Below are 23,882 nucleotides of genomic sequence, written 5' to 3'. Positions count from 1 at the left end.
CCCCAGTTAGTCAGGTGGTCAGGAACACCTCAGGGCCCCAGTTAGTCAGGTGATCAGGAACACCTCAGGGACCCCGAGATTAGTCAGGTGGTCAGGAACACCTCTGGGCCCCAGTTAGTCAGGTGGTCAGGAACACCTCAGGGCCCCCAGTTGGTCAGGTGGTCAGGAACACCTCAGGGCCCCAGGTGGTCAGGAACACCTCTGGGCCCCAGGTGGTCAGGAACACCTCTGGGCCCCAGTTAGTCAGGTGGTCAGGAACACCTCAGGGCCCCAGTTAGTCAGGTGGTCAGGAACACCTCAGGGCCCCAGTTAGTCTGGTGGTCAGGAACACCTCAGGGCCCTAGTTAGTCAGGTGATCAGGAACACCTCAGGGCCCCAGTTAGTCAGGTGATCAGGAACACCTCAGGGCCCCAGTTAGTCAGGTGGTCAGGAACACCTCAGGGCCCCAGTTAGTCAGGTGGTCAGGAACACCTCAGGGCCCCAGTTAGTCAGGTGGTCAGGAACACCTCAGGGCCCCAGTTAGTCAGGTGGTCAGGCACCTCAGGGCCCCAGGTGGTCAGGGGAACACCTCAGGGCCCCAGTTAGTCAGGTGGTCGGGACCTCAGGCCCCAGGTGGTCGGAACACCTCAGGCCTGTTAGTCAGGTGATCAGAACACCTCAGGGCCCCGCCCCAGTTAGTCAGGTGGTCAGGAACACACTCAGGGCCCCAGTTAGTCAGGTGATCAGGGACACCTCAGGGCCCCAGTTAGTCAGGTGGTCAGGAACACTTCTGGGTCTTAAGCTGCTTCGTGTAGAGATCTGAAAGGATAAGTGCGAGCATAAAGGGCAAGTTGAATTTTTTTACTAAAAGGCCATAAACAAACTATAAAGTTTTATATGGTAGTATAAATGTAACCATATAGTTTTACTGTTGATGATGGCAAATTGCTGGTTTTACTGCAGTAAAGTCTATTCCAGTGACATGACTGTGGGTCGTTCCATGTCATGACACCCACCATCTGTGATTGTTCTGAAATCGTTTCTGTATTTGGAAATTAGCATTCATACAACATTATTTTTGTTGGAAATATAATTTGAAGCTAATTTATTGCTCTAAATTTGGCAAGTTTCATTTATAGAATTCATATAATATTCAATATATATAGTACCTAACATCCGATTTGGACCCAACTTTTTCTAATAATGAGTAAGACATGAGGAATAAAAATGTTTTGTCACAAGCTACCCACAAACTGAGTATACAGTATCAGTTCTCTATTTCTGAGAAGTAGTATGGAGCTGCGGCTCGGAGTATTGTTTCTTCATGCTATGTAATGGATTCTCAGTGGGGTTTTTTTCCGCTGTTCAGAAAAATGAGTCATTGAAGTTGTTAGGTTTGTGTCCCTTCCTTCACCCTAATATCACCAGGTTCTGACTAGGGCTGTTACGGTGACCGTATTACCGCCACACCCGAAAGTCACGAGTCATGAAGGCAGTCAAATTCCACGTGACCGTTTAGTCACGGTAACTAGGCTTCTCCAAGCTCTGATGCTGCTGATGGTCATTAGTAGCCTACCAAACTTGCTAACTTCCTGGTACTCAGCACTCTATTGTCCCTCTAATCACACTGACATCAATGCAAATGTAATCGAAAATCTAATCAAAAACTTCATGAGAGCCCATGACCTCATGTTGCGCAACATTTCTATAGGCTATGCAATTGTGTGAGAAAAAACAGAGTGATGCCCTCTATTAAAAAGAGAAGGTTCCCATCAGCCTTCTATAGGCTAGGCCTACTATATTTATTTCTCAACTTTCCTAATATTAAGCACATTGCTTATCTTTACAACAGGAGTGTAGCCTACCTGGCTGGCTGAAAATGAACCACGGGAAAAGCGTCCTCCATTCGCTATTTAAGTGCATAGAGGACGATGTATTTTTTTCCCCTTTGAGACAGGTGCATGATAATGGTCCATTCTAAATCAAAACAAATTTCACACATTATTTAGTATATGTAAAGACAATATTAAATCAAGAATAGTCTGATGGGTGACAATATTAGCCTATCACTTGTGAATTATGTATTATCACTTGTAAATGATGTATTATCACTTGTGAATGATGTATTATCACTTGTGAATGATGCCCAGCGTAAGGCAAGAAGCAATGCATACTTTTTTTTTTTTGACTTTTTCTAATCATAGTCCCACACCTCATGTAGCCTAGCCCGTAGGCCTATATGTTTTGATAACGTTTGTATCACAACTAAAGTGGCCAAATAACTTCTTAAAATTAAGCACATTAATCCGCTTTACAACGGGTGTAGAGCCTAACTGGCATACATACGCAGCGCGTGAGTTTCAAGTTTGGGGAAGATAATCTTCACCATAAAAATGCACCTTTATAATAATAATAATAATATGCCATTTAGCAGACGCTTTTATCCAAAGCGACTTACAGTCATCCAAATCGGATGTTAGGTACTATATTTATTGAACATTACATGAATCCTCTAAATTAAAATGGCCAATTTCGATGCAATCAATTAGCTTGGAGACAAAATTATATTTCAACAAAATAATGTTGCAGGAATGCTAATCTTTTCAGTTTTTTAACAACAACAGAAACGATTTCAGAACAATCTGAGACGGTGGGTGTCAAAACCCTCTTTCTTGTGCTTTTTGAGGTGGAATGACCCTTGCTGTGTTCCGTACTGCTTTATTTGATTATGTCTGTAACCAGATAAAATGACAACAGACCATAATATTCAGGTCTTTATCTTGGCTCTTTTCCAAAAGGTGATAAACTAAAAGGCAACTTAAAGTATTCAGACCCTTTAACTTTTTCCACATTTTGTTACATTTTAAAAATGATTAAATTGTTTTTTTCCCCCTCATCAATCTACACACAATACCCCATAATGACAAAGCAAAAACAGGTTTTTAGAAATGTTTGCAAATGGATAAAAAATAAAAAACAGAAATATCACATTTACATAAGTATTCAGACCCTTTACTCAGTACTTTGTTGAAGCACCTTTGGCAGCGATTACAGCCTCGAGTCTTCTTGGGTATGACGCTACAAGCTTGGCACACGTGTATTTGGGGAGTTTCTCCCATTCTTCTCTGCAGATCCTCTCAAGCTCTGTCAGGTTGGATGGGGAGCGTCTCTGAACAGCTATTTTCAGGTCTCTCCAGAGATGTTAGATCGGGTTCAAGTCCGGGCTCTGGCTGGGCCACTCAAGGACATTCAGAGACTTGTCCTGAAGCCACTCCTGCGTTTTCTTGGCTGTGTGCTTAGAGTCATTGTCCTGTTGAAGGTGAATCTTCGCCCCAGTCTGAGGTCCTGAGCGCTCTGGAGCAGGTTTTCATCAAGGATCTCTGTACTTTGCTCTGTTCATCGTTCCCTCGATCCTGACTAGTCTCCCAGTCCCCTGCCGCTGAAAAAACATCCCCACGGCATGATCCATGCTTCACCGTAGGGATGGTGCCAGGTTTCCTCCAGACGTGACACTTGGCATTCAGGGCCAAAGAGTTCAATCTTGGTTTCATCAGACCAGAGAAGCTCCTTTAGGTGCCTTTTGGAAAACTCCAAGTGGGCTGTCATGTGCCTTTTACTGAGGAGTGGCTTCCGTCTGGCCACTCTACCATAAAGGCCTGATTGGTGGAGTGCTGCAGAGATGGTTGTCCTTCTGGAAGGTTTTCCAATCTCCACAGAAGAACTCTGAAGCCATGTCAAAGTGACCATCAGGTTCTTGATCACCTCCCTGACCAAGGCCCTTCTCCCCCGATTGCTCAGTTTGGCCGGACAACCAGCTCTAGGAAGAATCTTGGTGGTTCCAAACTTCTTCCATTTAAGAATGATGGAGGCCACTGTGTTCTTGGGGACCTTCAATGCTGCAGACATTTTTTGGTACCCTTCCCCAGATCTGTGCCTCGACACAATCCTGTCTCGGAGCTCTACGGACAATTCCTTCGACCTCATGGCTTGGTTTTTGCTCTGACATGCACTGTCAACTGTGGGACCTTATATAGACAGGTGTGTGCCTTTCCAAATCATGTCCAATCAATTGAATTTACCACAGGTGGACTCCAATCAAGTTGTAGAAACATCTCAAGGATGATCAATGGAAACAGGATGCACCTGAGCTCAATTTTGAGTCTCATAGCAAAGGGTCAGAGTACTTATGTAAATAAGGTATTTCTGTTTTTAATTTTGTATACATTTGCAAAACTTTCTAAAAACCTGTTTTCGAGTCGTCATTATGGGGTATTGTGTGTAGATTGATGAGGAAATGTTTTTATTTTATCCATTTTAGAATAAGGCTGTAACGTAACAAATGTGGAAAAGTCAAGGGGGTCTGGAATACTTTCCGAATGCACTGTAACCTCTGTTCAGTTCAGTCTGCATGTCGATTGAGAACCCAGTCAATAATGTGATGTTCTCTCTCTCTCTCTCTCTCTCTCTCTCTCTCTCTCTCTCTCTCTCTCCATCTCTATCTCTCTCTCTCTCTCGTTCTCTCTCTCTCTCTTGCTCTCTCTCTCTCTTGCTCTCTCTCTCTCTCTCTCTCTCTCTCTCTCTCTCTCTTGCCTCTCTGCTGCCTCTCTCTCTTTCTCTCTCTGCCTCTCTCTCTCTCTGCCTCTCTCGCTGCCTCTCTCTCTCTGCCTCTCTCTCTCTGTCTCTCTGCCTCTCTGTCTCTCTGCCGCTGTCTCTCTCTCTGCCTCTCTGTCTCTCTGTCTCTCTCTCTTTCTCTCTCTCTTTCTCTCTCTCTCTGCCTCTCTCTCTGTTTATATTGTCTGTTTGTTCTTCTCAGTGAGGCTTCCAATGCTGCTGGCTATCATGCCGTTCCCCGTGCTGAGATCCATGATGTCAAAGATCGTATCAAAGACCGAGCAGGGTGAGGGTTTTGGACATCAAATAAAATACCATGTTATTTGTCACATGCGCCGAATACAATGAATACCGTGAAATGCTTACTTACAAGCCCTTAACCAACAATGCAGTTCAAGAAAGAGTTAAGAAAATATTTACTAAATAAACTAAAGTAAAAATAAAAAGTAACACAAAACTTCATAACAATAACGAGGCTGTATACAGGGGTACCGTACAGAGTCAATGTGCGGGGGCACAGGTTATTTGAGGTAATTTGTACATGTAGGTAGGGTTAAAGTGACTATACATAGATAATAAACAGCGGTAGTAGGGGGCGGGGGGTAGAAGCTGTTATATTGTTCAGCAGTCTTATCGCTAGGGGTAGAAGCTGTTAAGGAGCCTTTTGGACCTAGACTTGCATGATAAGCTTAACTAGTAAACTTAATAACTAATGAGATCGTATCAAAGACCGAGCAGGGTGAGTGTTTAGTTTAACTAGTAAACTTAATAACTATTGTGTTTAAAAACACATAACAAAGCACATCATTAATATAATTATTGAGAATGACCCCATTAACATATTTATTTGGACTTCCATTGGGGTCCTCGTTGTAAGTGCTAGGATGGATATACTGGACCTGTAAGCGGGGGCGTCAAACTCATCCCACGGAGGGCCCAATGTCTGTGGGTTTGTGGTTTTTCCCTTTCAGTTAAGACCTAGACAACCAGGTGAGGGGGAGTTCCTTACTAATTAGTGACCTTAATTCATCAATCAAGTACAAGGGTGGAGCGAAAACCCGCTGACACTCGGCCCTCCGTGGAATGAGTTTGACGCATGTAAGCCATCCTAGCATTCCCAAGCAATGGTTTGTTTAAACAGAGGTTGTTAGACCAGAGAGGAGGGCCCTTGTCTGGTCAGAGGGCCTCTGTCTGGTCAGAGGGCCCTTGTCTGGTCAGAGGGCCCTTTGTCTGGTCAGAGGGCCTTGTCTGGTCAGAGGGCCTTGTCTGGTCAGAGAGCCATGTCTGAAGGGGCTCTTTTTTCAAGCCTCCCTCTCCCCTACACGGACAAATAATAATAATATTTTATTTAACCTTTATTTAACTAGGCAAGTCAGTTAAGAAAACATTCTTATTTACAATGACGGCTTACCAAAAGACAAAAGGCATCCTGCGGGGATGGGGGCTGGGATTAAAAAATTAATAAATACAGTGAGGGAAAAAAGTATTTGATCCCCTGCTGATTTTGTACATTTGCCCACTGACAAAGAAATGATCAGTCTATAATTTTAATGGTAGGTTTATTTGAACAGGTGAGAGACAGAATAAAAAAAAAATATCCAGAAAAACGCATGTCAAAAATTTTATAAATTGATTTGCATTTTAATGAGGGAAATAAGTATTTGACCCCCTCTCAATCAGAAAGATTTCTGGCTCCCAGGTGTCTTTTATACAGGTAACGAGCTGAGATTAGGAGCACACTCTTAAAGGGAGTGCTCCTAATCTCAGCTTGTTACCTGTATAAAAGACACCTGTCCACAGAAGTAATCAATCAATCAGATTCCAAACTCTCCACCATGGCCAAGACCAAAGAGCTCTCCAAGGATGTCAGGGACAAGATTGTAGACCTACACAAGGCTGGAATGGGCTACAAGACCATCGCCAAGCACCTTGGTGAGAAGGTGACAAAAGTTGGTGCGATTATTCGCAAATGGAAGAAACACAAAAGAACTGTCAATCTCCCTCGGCCTGGGGCTCCATGCAAGATCTCACCTCGTGGAGTTGCAATGATCATGAGAACGGTGAGGAATCAGCCCAGAACTACGCGGGAGGATCTTGTCAATGATCTCAAGGCAGCTGGGACCATTGTCACCAAGAAAACAATTGGTAACACACTACACCGTGAAGGACTGAAATCCTGCAGCGCCCGCAAGGTCCCCCTGCTCAAGAAAGCACATATACAGGCCCGTCTGAAGTTTGCCAATTAACATCTGAATGATTCAGAGGAGAACTGGGTGAAAGTGTTGTGGTCAGATGAGACCAAAATCGAGCTCTTTGGCATCAACTCAACTCGCTGTGTTTGGAGGAGGAGGAATGCTGCCTATGACCCCAAGAACACCATCCCCACCGTCAAACATGGAGGTGGAAACATTATGCTTTGGGGGTGTTTTTCTGCTAAGGGGACAGGACAACTTCACTGCATCAAAGGGACGATGGACGGGGCCATGTACCGTCCAAATCTTGGGTGAGAACCTCCTTCCCTCAGCCAGGGCATTGAAAATGGGTCGTGGATGGGTATTCCAGCATGACAATGACCCAAAACACACGGCCAAGGCAATAAAGGAGTGGCTCAAGAAGAAGCACATTAAGGTCCTGGAGTGGCCTAGCCAGTCTCCAGACCTTAATCCCATAGAAAATCTGTGGAGGGAGCTGAAGGTTCGAGTTGCCAAACGTCAGCCTCGAAACCTTAATGACTTGGAGAAGATCTGCAAAGAGGAGTGGGACAAAATCCCTCCTGAGATGTGTGCAAACCTGGTGGCCAACTACAAGAAACGTCTGACCTCTGTGATTGCCAACAAGTGTTTTGCCATCAAGTACTATGTCATGTTTTGCAGAGGGGTCAAATACTTATTTCCCTCATTAAAATGCAAATCAATTTATAACATTTTTGACATGCGTTTTTCTGGATTTTTTGTTGTTGTTATTCTGTCTCTCACTGTTCAAATAAACCTACCATTAAAATTATAGACTGATTATGTCTTTGTCAGTGGGCAAACGTACAAAATCAGCAGGGGATCAAATACTTTTTTCCCTCACTGTATAGGACCAAACACACATCACGACAAGAGAGACAACACAACACTACATAAAGAGAAATCTAAGACGACAACATAGCATGGCAGCAACACACAACAACACAACAACACAGCAAGGTAGCAACCCAACATGAAAACAACATGGTAGCAGCACAACATGGTAGCAACACAAGACATGGTACAAACATTATTGGGCACAGACAACAGCACAAAGGGCAAGGTAGAGACAACAATACATCACGCGAAGCAGCTACAACTGTCAGTAAGAGTGTCCATGATTGAGTCTTTGAATTAAGAGATGGAGAGAAAACTGTCCAGTTTGAGGGTTCTTTGCAGCTCGTTCCTGTCGCTAGCTGCCGCGAACTGGAAAGAGGAGCGCCCCAGGGATGTGTGTGCTTTGGGGACCTTTAACAGAATGTGACTGGCAGAACGGGTGTTGTATGTGGAGGATGAGGTGACCAGTTTACAGAGGAGTATAGAGTGCAGTGATGTGTCCTATAAGGAGCATTGGTGGCAAATCTGATGGCCGAATGGTAAAGAACATCTAGCCGCTCGAGAGCACCCTTACCTGCCACTCTATGAATTTACATCTTCGTAATCTAGCATGGGTAATAATGATAATAATAATCCCCAGTGTATTTTATATTGTGCTTTTCATTACAAGTAGAATCTCAAAGTCGCTTTAAAAACAAACAAAAATTCAATTTTAACAAAACAAATGTAGGGATCTTGGGCGATGGTCTTCCACAGCTTTAGAGTGATAGGCAGTTCAGAAAGGTAGTACTGTAATATTGACAGAAGGGATCATACATGGTACAGCCAGGCAGGGAGGTAGACTTCTGAGAGACAGGACACGGAGCTCCTCATCCTCCTCTTCCTCCGTAGGTAGGCTGGATCGTCCACTACTGAAGTGTGGCACCCACCTGGGTGACGTTTTGGCGACTGTAAATGCATCAGTAATACCACCACACCTCAGCAGTGGGTTCAGAAAAGCCTCCTACGAAGCAAGACTCTGCATCCCCTCACACCGCAGTCCACTTCCCTCTAGGAACTGGGGGGGGGCAGAGGGCCAAAACCGATGCTGTTGATCTGGTGTTGCTGCGTCATTCAAATCATATTAGCAAGCAAGCTAGCTAGCTAGCTAGCCAAGCCAAATACAAACTGACGTGTCATAATCAGTCCTACAGTTTCGTAGGTCACCACCAGATATTACAGTTCATCTATCAACAAGTTATCAAAAACAAAGAAAGTTTATTCAAATATACAATAAAAAAAAAAAACACTTAAAAACAATAAAATATGTACAATATTTACAGAGCTCTCTGCCTAGGCTACCTCACGGCGCTATGGCAACCATGGAACTTGTGGCAATAATGTGGAAAGCAAGGCAACCATTATGACATGGTCCCAGACAACAGAGGAGATGTGCTCTGCTCCTTCTGTCTCACAATGTTAGGCTGAAGTATTTAAATGTAGGCCCATGTAGGGGTGATTTACCTATGTGGCAACGTTAGGCTAAAGTATTTAAATGTAGGGTGATATACCGATGTGGCAACGTTAGGCTGAAGTATTTAAATGTAGGGTGATATACCGATGTGGCAACGTTAGGCTGAAGTATTTAAATGTAGGGTGATATACCCGATGTGGCAGCGTTAGGCTGAAGTATTTAAATGTAGGGTGATATACCGATGTGGCAACGTTAGGCTGAAGTATTTAAATGTAGGGTGATATACCGATGTGGCAACGTTAGGCTGAAGTATTTAAATGTAGGGTGATATACCGATGTGGCAACGTTAGGCTGAAGTATTTAAATGTAGGCCCATGTAGGGGTGATTTACCTATGTGGCAACGTTAGGCTGAAGTATTTAAATGTAGGGTGATATACCGATGTGGCAACGTTAGGCTGAAGTATTTAAATGTAGGGGTGATTTACCTATGTGGCAACGTTAGGCTGAAGTATTTAAATGTAGGCCCATGTAGGGGTGATTTACCTATGTGGCAACGTTAGGCTGAAGTATTTAAATGTAGGCCCATGTAGGGGTGATTTACCTATGTGGCAACGTTAGGCTGAAGTATTTAAATGTAGGGTGATATACCAATGTGGCAACGTTAGGCTGAAGTATTTAAATGTAGGGTGATATACCGATGTGGCAACGTTAGGCTGAAGTATTTAAATGTAGGCCCATGTAGGGGTGATTTACCTATGTGGCAACGTTAGGCTGAAGTATTTAAATATAGGGTGATTTACCGATGTGGCAACGTTAGGCTGAAGTATTTAAATGTAGGGTGATATACTGATGTGGCAACGTTAGGCTGAAGTATTTAAATGTAGGGTGATATACCGATGTGGCAACGTTAGGCTGAAGTATTTAAATGTAGGGTGATATACCGATGTGGCAACGTTAGGCTGAAGTATTTAAATGTAGGCCCATGTAGGGGTGATTTACCTATGTGGCAACGTTAGGCTGAAGTATTTAAATGTAGGGTGATATACCGATGTGGCAACGTTAGGCTGAAGTATTTAAATGTAGGCCCATGTAGGGGTGATTTACCTATGTGGCAACGTTAGGCTGAAGTATTTAAATGTAGGGTGATATACCGATGTGGCAACGTTAGGCTAAAGTATTTAAATGTAGGGTGATATACCGATGTGGCAACGTTAGGCTGAAGTATTTAAATGTAGGGTGATATACCGATGTGGCAACGTTAGGCTGAAGTATTTAAATGTAGGGTGATATACCGATGTGGCAACGTTAGGCTGAAGTATTTAAATGTAGGCCCATGTAGGGGTGATTTACCGATGTGGCAACGTTAGGCTGAAGTATTTAAATGTAGGGTGATATACCGATGTGGCAACGTTAGGCTGAATTATTTAAATGTAGGGTGATATACCGATGTGGCAACGTTAGGCTGAAGTATTTAAATGTAGGGTGATATACCTATGTGGCAACGTTAGGCTGAAGTATTTAAATGTAGGGTGATATACCCGATGTGGCAACGTTAGGCTGAAGTATTTAAATGTAGGGTGATATACCGATGTGGCAACGTTAGGCTGAAGTATTTAAATGTAGGGTGATATACCGATGTGGCAACGTTAGGCTGAAGTATTTAAATGTAGGGTGATATACCGATGTGGCAACGTTAGGCTGAAGTATTTAAATGTAGGGTGATTTACCGATGTGGCAACGTTAGGCTGAAGTATTTAAATGTAGGGTGATATACCGATGTGGCAACGTTAGGCTGAAGTATTTAAATGTAGGGTGATATACCGATGTGGCAACGTTAGGCTGAAGTATTTAAATGTAGGGTGATATACCGATGTGGCTTTGAACTCATTTATCTGACAGTGCATTGTCTTCCTCTCTCTCTGTGTCTCTCTCTCGTGTGTGTGTGTGTGTGTGTGTGTGTGTGTGTGTGTGTGTGTGTGTGTGTGTGTGTGTGTAGGAGCGTTGTTTGCGTGCTTGGCGTGCCTGGACAGTGTGAGCAACAGTGTGGCAGTGGTTTTGTTCAGTAGTCTCTACGCTGCCACTGTAACCTGGTACCCTGGATTCTGCTTCCTGTTGTCTGCTGGACTCTGTGTCATCCCATTGGCCCTGCTAGGGTGAGTATTATATACTACTACTACTATACTTCCTCTATACTACCACTATACCACCAATATACTAATATACTACCACTATACTACTACTATACTACCACTATACTACCACTATACTAATATACTACCACTATACTGCAATACTACTACTATACTACCACTATACTACCACTATACTAATATACTGCCACTATACTACTACTATACTACCACTATACTACCACTATACTAATATACTACCACTATACTACCACTATACAACCACTATACTAATATACTACCACTATACTGCTATACTACCACTATACAACCACTATACTAATATACTACCACTATACTACCACTATACTACCACTATACTACCACTATACTACCACTATACTAATATAATACCGCTATACTACCACTATACTACCACTATACAACCACTATACTAATATACTACCACTATACTACCACTATACTACCACTATACTACCACTATACAACCACTATACTAATATACTAGCACTATGCCGCTATACTACCACTATACTACCACTATACTACCACTATACCGCTATACTACCACTATACTACAGCTATACAACCACTATACTAATATACCACCACTATACCGCTATACTACCACTATACTACCGATATACTACCACTATACTACTATACTACCACTATACCACCACTATACTAATATACTACCACTATACTATTGTTATACTACCACTATACTACCACTATACTACCACTATACTCCCACTATACTGATAATATGCTATACTACCACTATACTACCACTATACTGCTAATATACTATACTACCACTATACTACCGCTATACTACCACTTCTACACAGTGTCATCCCCATGGCCCTGCCAGCGTGAGTATAAGTTGTGTGAAAATAAAATGAATATCAGGGTCGGGTTCAATTCCTCTTCAAGGGGATGGATTTTGAATTCAATATTGTCCATTTCTTATGAGGATTATTAAAGTTGTTGGAATTTTAATTCACTTCATATGAACTTAAATAAAATGTGCCCCAACCCTTCTTAGTTGCTTTCTTAGTTTACCAACTGAGATACCTCTCCTATTGTCCAACTCCAGACTCCCTGTTAACTCTGTTCAGTAGGGTAAACATCCATGATAAAATGGTACTCCCAGTCACCTAGTCATGTGACTGAACAGTACCTTATCAGGTTCCAGCAACATTAGTGAACATACAGGTTTTGAGTTGACATGTGACCGATGAGTCACATGAATGAGGTGTATTGATTTTCATCCAGACATGATATCTTACCTGACCCAGATATGGCTCTAATGTTATCTACTATTTACGGTTTGCATGCAGGCAGGAGGGGAGGTGGACTGGTCCAGTTTGAACCTAGTGGGCTAATAATGGGAGTCTCAAGGAAAATAAATAATGGCCCGCTGTGTTAGAAATGCCAGAGCTCTTCTGTGTGTATTTACACTACCGATCAATAGGTTTAGAGCATCTAGACATTCAAGGGTTTTTCTTTATTTTTTTACTATTTTCTACATTGTAGAATAATAGTGAAGACATCAAAACTATGAAATAGCACATATGGAATCATGTACTAACTAAAAATGTGTTAAACAAATCAAAATATATTTTATATTTGAGATTCTTCAAATAGCCACCCTTTGCCTTGATGACAGCTTTGCACACTCTTGGCATTCTCTCAACCAGCTTCATGAGGTAGTCACCTGGAATGCGTTTCAATTAAAAGGTGTGCCTTCTTAAAAGTTAATTTGTGGAATTTCTTTCCTTCTTAATGCGTTTGAGCCGATCAGTTGTGTTGTGACAAGGTAGGGGTGGTATACAGAAGATAGCCCTATTTGGTAGAAGACCAAGTCCATATTATGGCAAGAACAGCTCAAATAAGCAAAGAGAAACGACAGTCCATCATTACTTTAAGACATGAAGGTCAGTCAATACGGAACATTTCAAGAACTTTGAAAGTCGCAAAAACCTCCAGGCTGTGTATCACCTGACCCGTCTCTGCTTGTCGCTCAGCATTACGGAGATTGATCGGGGGTAAGGACCTGCGATAGACTAGTGCTCTGTCAAAAGGGGTACATCAAGCTGCCTCAAGCTACAGAATCAGGGGATAGACTCCCTGCTCCTATTAGCTATTCCGGCTCACACAAGCCAAGGCAGTGGAGGCTGCTGATGGGAGGAAACCATGTGTTTTGATATCATTCCACTCCAGCCATCGCCACGTTCCCGTCCTCCCCAATTAAGGTGCCAACAACCTCCATGTGGTGCAAGGCTACTTACTTCCTACTTACTCAAGGCTGAAAGCAGTTCCTGGTAGCTACTGCCCTATGTTTAGCAGAGTTCCTGGTAGCTACTACCCTATGTTTAGCAGAGTTCCTGGTAGCTACTACCCTATGTTTAGCAGAGTTCCTGGTAGCTACTACCCTATGTTTAGTAGAGTTCCCGGTAGCTACTACCCTATGTTTAGCAGAGTTCCTGGTAGCTACTACTCTATGTTTAGCAGAGTTCCTGGTAGCTACTACCCTATGTTTAAGCAGAGTTCCTGGTAGCTACTACCCTATGTTTAGCAGAGTTCCTGGTAGCTACTACCCTATGTTTAGCAGAGTTCCTGGTAGCTACTACCCTATGTGTCAGCAGAGTCTAGCTACTACCCTATGTGTAGCAGAGTTCCTGGTAGCTACTACCTATGTTTAGCAGAGTTCCTGGTAGCTACTACCCTATGTTTAGCAGAGTTCCTGGTAGCTACTACCCTATGTTTAGCAGAGTTCCTGGTAGCTACTACCCTATGTTTAGCAGAGTTCTGGTAAAGCTAGCTACACCCTATGTTTAGCAGAGTTCTGGTAGCTACTACCCTATGTTTAGTAGAGTTCCTGGTAGCTACTACCCTATGTTTAGCAGAGTTCCTGGTAGCTACTACCCTATGTTTAGCAGAGTTCTGGTAGCTACTACCCTATGTTTAGCAGAGTTCCTGGTAGCTACTACCCTATGTTTAGCAGAGTTCTGGTAGCTACTACCCTATGTTTAGCAGAGAGTTCCTGGTAGCTACTACCCTATGTTTAGTAGAGTTCCTGGTAGCTACTACCTATGTTTAGCAGAGTTCCCGGTAGCTACTACCTATGTTTAGCAGAGTTCCCGGTAGCTACTACTCTATGTTTAGCAGAGTTCCTGGTAGCTACTACCCTATGTTTAGCAGAGTTCCTGGTAGCTACTACCCTATGTTTAGCAGAGTTCCTGGTAGCTACTACCTATGTTTAGCAGAGTTCCTGGTAGCTACTACCCTATGTTTAGCAGAGTTCCTGGTAGCTACTACCCTATGATTAGTAGAGTTCCTGGTAGCTACTACCCTATGTTTAGTAGAGTTCCTGGTAGCTACTACCCTATGTTTAGCAGAGTTCCCTGGTAGCTACTACCCTATGTTTAGTAGAGTTCCCGGTAGCTACTACCCTATGTTTAGCAGAGTTCCTGGTAGCTACTACCCAATGTTTAGCAGAGTTCCTGCAGCTACTACCCTATGTTTAGCAGAGTTCCTGGTAGCTACTACCCTATGTTTAGCAGAGTTCTGGTAGCTACTACCCTATGTTTAGCAGAGTTCCTGGTAGCTACTACCCCTATGTTTAGTAGAGTTCTGGTAGCTACTACCCTATGTTTAGCAGAGTTCCTGGTAGCTACTACCCTATGTTTAGCAGAGTTCCTGGTAGCTACTACCCTATGTTTAGCAGAGTTCCCGGTAGCTACTACCCTATGTTTAGCAGAGTTCCTGGTAGCTACCACCCTATGTTTAGCTAGAGTTCCTGGTAGCTACTACCCTATGTTTAGCAGAGTTCCTGGTAGCTACTACCTATGTTTAGTAGAGTTCCTGGTAGCTACTACCCTATGTTTAGCAGAGTTCCTGGTAGCTACTACCTATGTGTAGCAGAGTTCTGGTAGCTACTACCCTATGTTTAGCAGAGTTCCTGGTAGCTACTACCCTATGTTTAGCAGAGTTCCCGGTAGCTACTACCCTATGTTTAGCAGAGTTCCTGGTAGCTACTACCCTATGTTTAGCAGAGTTCCTGGTAGCTACTACCCTATGTTTAGCAGAGTTCCTGGTAGCTACTACCCTATGTTTAGCAGAGTTCCTGGTAGCTACTACCCTATGTTTAGCAGAGTTCCTGGTAGCTACTACCCTATGTTTAGCAGAGTTCCTGGTAGCTACTACCCTATGTTTAGCAATCAATCAATCAATTTTATTTTATATAGCCCTTCTTACATCAGCTAATATCTCGAAGTGCTGTACAGAAACCCAGCCTAAAACCCCAAACAGCTAGTAATGCAGGTGTAGAAGCACGGTGGCTAGGAAAAACTCCCTAGAAAGGCGAAAACCTAGGAAGAAACCTAGAGAGGAACCAGGCTATGAGGGGTGGCCAGTCCTCTTCTGGCTGTGCCGGGTGAAGATTATAACAGAACCATGCCAAGATGTTCAAAAATGTTCATAAGTGACAAGCATGGTCAAATAATAATCAACCTATGTTTAGCAGAGTTCCTGGTAGCTACTACCCTATGTTTAGCAGAGTTCCTGGTAGCTACTACCCTATGTTTAGCAGAGTTCCTGGTAGCTACTACCCTATGTTTAGCAGAGTTCCCGGTAGCTACTACCCTATGTTTAGCAGAGTTCCCGGTAGCTACTACCCTATGTTTAGCAGAGTTCCTGGTAGCTACTACCCTATGTTTAGCAGAGTTCCCGGTGGCTACTACCCTATGTTTAGCAGAGTTCCCGGTAGCTACTACCCTATGTTTAGCAAGAGTTCCTGGTAGCTACTACCCTATGTTTAGCAGAGTTCCTGGGTAGCTACTACCCTATGTTTAGCAGAGTTCCCGGTAGCTACTACCCTATGTTTAGCAGAGTTCTGGTAGCTACTACCCTATGTTTAGCAGAGTTCCCGGTAGCTACTACCCTATGTTTAGCAGAGTTCCTGGTAGCTACTACCCTATGTTTAGCAGAGTTCCTGGTAGCTACTACCCTATGTTTAGCAGAGTTCCTGGTAGCTACTACCCTATGTTTAGCAGAGTTCCTGGTAGCTACTACCCTATGTTTAGCAGAGTTCCCGGTAGCTACTACCCTATGTTTAGCAGAGTTCCTGGTAGCTACTACCCTATGTTTAGCAGAGTTCCCGGTAGCTACTACCCTATGTTTAGCAGAGTTCCTGGTAGCTACTACCCTATGTTTAGCAGAGTTCCTGGTAGCTACTACCCTATGTTTAGCAGAGTTCCTGGTAGCTACTACCCTATGTTTAGCAGAGTTCCTGGTAGCTACACCCTATGTTTAGTAGAGTTCCTGGTAGCTACTATCCTATGTTTAGCAGAGTTCCCGGTAGCTACTACCCTATGTTTAGCAGAGTTCCTGGTAGTTACTACCCTATGTTTAGCAGAGTTCTTGTAGCTACTACCCTATGTTTAGCAGAGTTCCTGGTAGCTACTACCCTATGTTTAGCAGAGTTCCTGGTAGCCCTACACCCTATGTTTAGAGAGTTCTGGAGCTACTACCCTATGTTTAGTAGAGTTCCTGGTAGCTACTACCTATGTTTAGCAGAGTTCCTGGTAGCTACTACCCTATGTTTAGTAGAGTTCCTGGTAGCTACTACCCTATGTTTAGCAGAGTTCCCTGGTAGCTACTACCCTATGTTTAGCAGAGTTCCCGGTAGCTACTACCTATGTTTAGCAGAGTTCGTGGCTACTACCCTATGTTTAGCAGAGTTCCCGGTGGCTACTACCTATGTTTAGCAGAGTTCCTGGTAGCTACTACCCTATGTTTAGCAGAGTTCCGGTAGCTACTACCCTATGTTTAGCAGAGTTCCTGGTAGCTACTACCCTATGTTTAGCAGAGTTCCCGGTAGCTACTACCCTATGTTTAGCAGAGTTCCGTAGCTACTACCCTATGTTTAGCAGAGTTCCCGGTGGCTACTACTCTATGTTTAGCAGAGTTCCGGTAGCTACTACCCTATGTTTAGCAGAGTTCCGTGGCTACTACCCTATGTTTAGCAGAGTTCTTTGTAGCTACTACCTATGTTTAGCAGAGTTCATGGTAGCTACTACCTATGTTTAGCAGAGTTCTGTGGCTACTACCTATGTTTTAGAGAGTTCCTGGTAGCTACTACCCTATGTTTAGCAGAGTTCCTGGTAGCTACTACCCTATGTTTAGCAGAGTTCCCGGTAGCTACTACCCTATGTTTAGCAGAGTTCCTGGTAGCTACTACCCTATGTTTAGCAGAGTTCCTGGTAGCTACTACCCTATGTTTAGCAGAGTTCCTGGTAGCTACTACCCTATGTTTAGCAGAGTTCCTGGTAGCTACTACCTTTATGTTTAGCAGAGTTCCTGGTAGCTACTACCCTATGTTTAGCAGAGTTCCTGGTAGCTACTACCCTATGTTTAGCAGAGTTCCTGGTAGCTACTACCCTATGTTTAGCAGAGTTCCTGGTAGCTACTACCCCTATGTTTAGCAGAGTTCCTGGTAGCTACTACCCTATGTTTAGTAGGAGTTCCTGGTAGCTACTACCCTATGTTTAGCAGAGTTCCTGGTAGCTACTACCCTATGTTTAGCAGAGTTCCTGGTAGCTACTACCCTATGTTTAGTAGAGTTCCCGGTAGCTACTACCCTATGTTTAGCAGAGTTCCCGGTAGCTACTACCCTATGTTTAGCAGAGTTCCTGGTAGCTACTACCCTATGTTTAACAGAGTTCCTGGTAGCTACTACCCTATGTTTAACAGAGTTCCTGGTAGCTACTACCCTATGTTTAACAGAGTTCCTGGTAGCTACTACCCTATGTTTAACAGAGTTCCCGGTGGCTACTACCCTATGTTTAACAGAGTTCCTGGTAGCTACTACCCTATGTTTAACAGAGTTCCTGGTAGCTACTACCCTATGTTTAACAGAGTTCCCGGTGGCTACTACCCTATGTTTAACAGAGTTCCTGGTAGCTACTACCCTATGTTTAACAGAGTTCCCGGTGGCTACTACCCTATGTTTAACAGAGTTCCTGGTAGCTACTACCCTATGTTTAACAGAGTTCCTGGTAGCTACTACCCTATGTTTAACAGAGTTCCCGGTGGCTACTACCCTATGTTTAACAGAGTTCCTGGTAGGTACTACCCTATGTTTAACAGAGTTCCTGGTAGCTACTACCCTATGTTTAGCAGAGTTCCTGGTAGCTACTACCCTATGTTTAGCAGAGTTCCCGGTAGCTACTACCCTATGTTTAGCAGAGTTCCCGGTAGCTACTACCCTATGTTTAGCAGAGTTCCTGGTAGCTACTACCCTATGTTTAGCAGAGTTCCCGGTAGCTACTACCCTATGTGTAGCAGAGTTCCCGGAAGCTACTACCCTATGTTTAGCAGAGTTCCTGGTAGCTACTACCCTATGTTTAGCAGAGTTCCCGTAGCTACTCCCTATGTTTAGCAGAGTTCCTGGTAGCTACTACCCTATGTTTAGCAGAGTTCCTGGTAGCTACTACCCTATGTTTAGCAGAGTTCCTGGTAGCTACTACCCTATGTGTAGCAGAGTTCCTGGTAGCTACTACCTATGTTTAGCAGAGTTCCTGGTAGCTACTACCCTATGTTTAGCAGAGTTCCTGGTAGCTACTACCCTATGTTTAGCAGAGTTCCTGGTAGCTACTACCCTATGTTTAGCAGAGTTCCCGGTGGCTACTACCCTATGTGTAGCAGAGTTCCTGGTAGCTACTACCCTATGTTTAGCAGAGTTCCCGGTAGCTACTACCCTATGTGTAGCAGAGTTCCTGGTAGCTACTACCCTATGATTAGCAGAGTTCCCGGTAGCTACTACCCTATGTTTAGCAGAGTTCCCGGTAGCTACTACCCTATGTTTAGCAGAGTTCTGGTGGCTGCTACCTATGTGTAGCAGAGTTCCTGGTAGCTACTACCCTATGTTTAGCAGAGTTCGGGTAGCTACTCACCCTATGTGTAGTAGAGTTCCTGGTAGCTACTACCCCATGATTGAGAGTTCTTGGCTACTACCCTATGTTTAGCAGAGTTCTCGGTAGCTACTACCCTGTGTGAGCAGAGTTCCTGGTAGCTACTACCCTATGATTAGCAGGGTTCCGGTAGCTACACCCCTATGTTTAGCAGAGTTCTGGTAGCTACTACCCTATGTTTAGCAGAGTTCCCAGTAGCTACTACCCTATGTTTAGCAGAGTTCTGGTAGCTACTACCCTATGTGCTAGCAGAGTTCCTGGGTAGCTACTACCCTATGTTTAGCAGAGTTCCTGGTAGCTACTACCCTATGTTTAGCAGAGTTCCCGGTAGCTACTACCCTATGTTTAGCAGAGATCCTGGTAGCTACTACCCTATGTTTAGCAGAGTTCCCGGTGGCTACTACCTCATGTGTAGCAGAGTTCCCGGTGGCTACTACCTTTATGTGGTAGCAGAGTTCCTGGTAGCTACTACCCTATGTTTAGCAGAGTTCTGGTAGCTACTACCCTATGTGTAGCAGAGTTCCTGGTAGCTACTACCCTATGTTTAGCAGAGTTCCCTGGTAGCTACTACCCTATGTTTAGCAGAGTTCCTGGTAGCTACTACCCTATGTTTAGCAGCGTTCCTGGTAGCTACTACCCTATGTTTAGCAGAGTTCTGGTAGCTACTACCCTATGTTTAGCAGAGTTCCCAGTAGCTACTACCCTATGTTTAGCAGAGTTCCTGGTAGCTACCGCCCTATGTTTAGCAGAGTTCCTGGTAGCTACACTCTATGTTTAGCAGAGTTCCTGGCGCTACTACCCTATGTTTAGAGTTCCTGGTAGCTACTACCCTATGTTTAGCAGAGTTCCGGTAGCTACTACCCTATGTTTAGCAGAGTTCCTGGTAGCTACTACCCTATGTTTAGCAGAGATTCCTGGTAGCTACTACCTATGTTTAGCAGAGTTCCTGGTAGCTACTACCCTATGTTTAGCAGGTTCCCGGTAGCTACTACCCTATGTTTAGCAGAGTTCCTGGTAGCTACTACCCTATGTTTAGCAGAGTTCCGAGCTACTACCCTACCTCCTGTTTAGTAGAGTTCCTGGTAGCTACTACCCTATGTTTAGCAGAGTTCTCTGGCGAAGCTACTACCCTATGTTTAGCAGAGTTCCGGTAGCTACTACCTATGTTTAGCAGAGTTCCTGGTAGCTACTACCTGTGTTTAGCAGAGTTCCTGGTAGCTACTACCCTATGTTTAGCAGAGTTCCTGGGTAGCTACTACCCTATGTTTAGCAGAGTTCCTTGTAGCTACTACCCTATGTTTAGCAGAGTTCCAGTAGCTACTACCCTATGTTTAGCAGAGTTCCTGGTAGCTACTACCCTATGTTTAGCAGAGTTCCTGGTAGCTACTACCCTATGTTTAGCAGAGTTGCTACTACCCTATGTGTAGCAGTAGAATCAGTCCAATGAAGGAGGGAGGAGACGGGACGAGGAGCTACTTGAGATGAGACAGGCTAGATGAGGCGTAACACATGATCACTCAGTGGATGATGTGACCCAGTCAATCACATGAATACAGACTCACTGACTCATCAGCTTTCGCTTACTTGTCAAGGACTGGCTCTGGTTGTCAAGGACTGGCTCTGGTTGTTGTGAGTCTCTTTCACAGGTGTTCCATTACACAGGTGTTCCACTACCCCTCACTATCCCTCACTAAGCCTTCACTATCCCCTCACTATCCCTCACTAAGCCCTCACTATCCCTCCTATCCTCACTATCCCCTCACTACTCCCTCTCACTATCCCCTCACTCTCCCCTCACTATCCCCCTCACATCCCTCACTACCCCCTTCTCCTCACTTCCCTTACCCCTCACTATCCCTCACTATCCCTCCACTATCCTCTCACTATCCTCTCACTATCCCCTCACTATCCCCTCACTATCCCCTCACTATGCCCTCACTATGCCCTCACCATCTCCTCACTATCACCTCACTATCCCTCACTACCCCCTCACCATCCCTTCACTATGCCCTCACTGCCTTCACTCTCCCCCTCACTCTCCCCTCACTCTCCCCTCACTATCCCCTCACTATCCCCTCACTATGCCCTCACTATCCCCTCACTACCCCTTCACTATCCCCTCACTATCCCCTCACTATCCCCTCACTATCCCCTCACTATCCCCTCACCTTCCCTTCACTCTCCCCTCACTATCCCCTCACTCTCCCCTCACTATCCCCTCACTCTCCCCTCACTATCCCCTCACTACTCCTTCACTATCCCTTCACTCTCCCCTCACTATGCCCTCACTATCCCCTCACTATGCCCTCACTATCCCCTCACTATACCCTCACTCTCCCCTCACTATGCCCTCACTATCCCCTCACTATCCCCTCACTACTCCTTCACTACCCCCTCACTGTCCCCTCACTATCCCTCACTCTCCCCTCACTATGCCCTCACTATCCCCTCACTATCCCCTCACTATCCCCTCACTACTCCTTCACTACCCCCTCACTATCCCCTCACTATCCCCTCACTATCCCCTCACTATCCCCTCACTATCCCCTCACTCTCCCCTCACTACTCCTTCACTATCCCCTCACTCTCCCCTCACTATGCCCTCACTATGCCCTCACTATCCCCTCACCATCCCCTCACTATCCCCTCACTCTCCCCTCACTCTCCCCTCACTATCCCCTCACTATCCCCCTCACTCTCCTCACTACTCCTTCACTATCCCCCACTCCCCCTCACTATGCCCTTCACTATGCCCTCACTATCCCCTCTCCATCCCTACCATCCCCTCACTCTCCCTAACTATCCCCTCACTATGCCCTCACTATCCCCTCACTATCCCCTCACTATCCCCTCACTACTCCTTCACTATCCCCTCACTTCTCCTTCACTATCCCCTCACTATCCCTTCACTATCCCTTCACTATGCCCTCACTATGCCCTCACTATCCCCTCACTATCCCCTCACTAAGCCCTCACTATCCCCTCACTATCCCCTCACTATACCCTCACTATCCCCTCACTATCCCCTCACTATCCCCTCACTACTCCTTCACTATCCCCCTCACTTCTCCTTCACTATCCCTCACTATCCCTTACTCATGCCTCACTATGCCCTCACTATCCCCTTACCATCCCCTCACTATCCCTCACCATCCCCCTCACTACTCCTCACTCCCCTCACTATCCCCTCACTCTCCCCTCACTATCCCCTCACTCTCCCCTTCACTATCCCCTCACTACTCCTTCACTATCCCTTCACTCTCCCCTCACTATGCCCTCACTATGCCTCACTCTCCCCTCACTCTCCCCTCACTATCCCCTCACTATCCCCTCACCTTCCCCCTCACTATCCCTCACTATCCTCACTCTCCCTCACTATCCCCTCACTATCCCCTCACCTTCCCTCACTATCCCTCACTATCCCCTCACCTTCCCCTCACCTTCCCCTCACTATCCCCTCACCATCCCTCACTCTCCCTCACTATCCCCTCACTATGCCCTCACTATCCTCACTACTCCTTCACTACCCCTCACTATCCCCTCACTCTCCCCCTCACTCTCCCTCACTATCCCTCACCATCCCCTCACTCTCCCCTCACTCTCCCCTCACTATCCCCTCACTATCCCCTCACTATCCCCTCACTACCCCTTCACTATCCCCTCACTATCCCCTCACTATCCCTTCACTCTCCCCTCACTATGCCCTCACTATCCCCTCACTCTCCCCACTATGCCCCCTCACTCTCCCCTCACTACTCCTCACACCCCTCACTATCCCCTCACTATCCCTCACTATCCCCCTCACTATCCCTCACTCTCCCCCTCACTACCCCTTCACTATCCCCCCACTCCCTCACTCCCCTCACTCTCCCTACTATCCCTCACTACTCCTTCACTATGCCCTCACTATGCCCTCACTATGCCCTCACTATCCCCTCACCATCCCCTCACTATCCCCTCACTCTCCCCTCACTCTCCCCTCACTCTCCCCTCACTATCCCCTCACTATCCCCTCATTTCCTTATTAATTTTCTATTCTTGTCTTACTTTTTAACTCTGCATTGTTGGTTAAGGGCTTGTCAGGAAGCATTTCATGGTAAGGTCTACACCTGTTGTATTTGGCGCATGTGACAAATAAAATGTGATTTGATTTGTCTCTTTCCCTCTCTCTCTCTCTCTCTGTGTCTGTCTGTCTGTCTGTCTGTCTGTCCGTGTCCGTCCGTCCGTCCGTCCGTCCGTCCGTCCTCCAGGGGTGTGAGGCTGCTGGGAGTGGAAGAAGGTAAAGAGGCCAAGGAGGTGGAGGCCCTCATCCCAGGAGAGGAAGGTCTCGCTGGGGACGAGAACGACAATCCTCCCCTCACCTGAGACTGGAGGCTGGAGGCCGGATAGGGAAGACTGGAAACCCTGGGTGCACTTTGTATTGTAGTCTCTTTTCTCTCTCGTGTCAGGGGTCTATAGCCCTCGGAGAGATGGATTCCCTCAGGTGAACTGCTCTGCTATAAAGCCCTTTAGGAAGTGTCCAATTCAGCACTTACGTCATCTACTCACCACCTTGGAAGCACTCTATCCGGTGTGGCTGCGCTGGGGTGGCTATAGTCTTAATTAATGCATTTCTAGGTCAAGAAAGAGTATACCGTT

General features: G+C 45.2%; 1 protein-coding gene across 1 annotated transcript in view; it reads left to right on the top strand.

Moving 5' to 3' along the window:
- LOC121542026 (solute carrier family 46 member 3-like) overlaps positions 1-23,646 on the top strand; it is a 24,913-nt gene extending 1,267 nt beyond the window's left edge. Inside the window, exons 2-4 of the mRNA XM_041851450.2 lie at positions 4,793-4,876; positions 11,109-11,265; positions 23,495-23,646. Coding sequence (XP_041707384.2) covers positions 4,793-4,876; positions 11,109-11,265; positions 23,495-23,609 — 356 coding nt within the window. The 3' untranslated portion in view covers positions 23,610-23,646. The remainder of the gene's footprint in view (positions 1-4,792; positions 4,877-11,108; positions 11,266-23,494) is intronic.
- The last annotated feature ends 236 nt before the right edge of the window (positions 23,647-23,882 follow it).

This window comes from Coregonus clupeaformis, unplaced genomic scaffold (assembly GCF_020615455.1).
Source record: "Coregonus clupeaformis isolate EN_2021a unplaced genomic scaffold, ASM2061545v1 scaf3710, whole genome shotgun sequence".
Taxonomy (NCBI): domain Eukaryota; kingdom Metazoa; phylum Chordata; class Actinopteri; order Salmoniformes; family Salmonidae; genus Coregonus; species Coregonus clupeaformis.
This window is presented reverse-complemented; position numbering and strand designations above follow the sequence as displayed.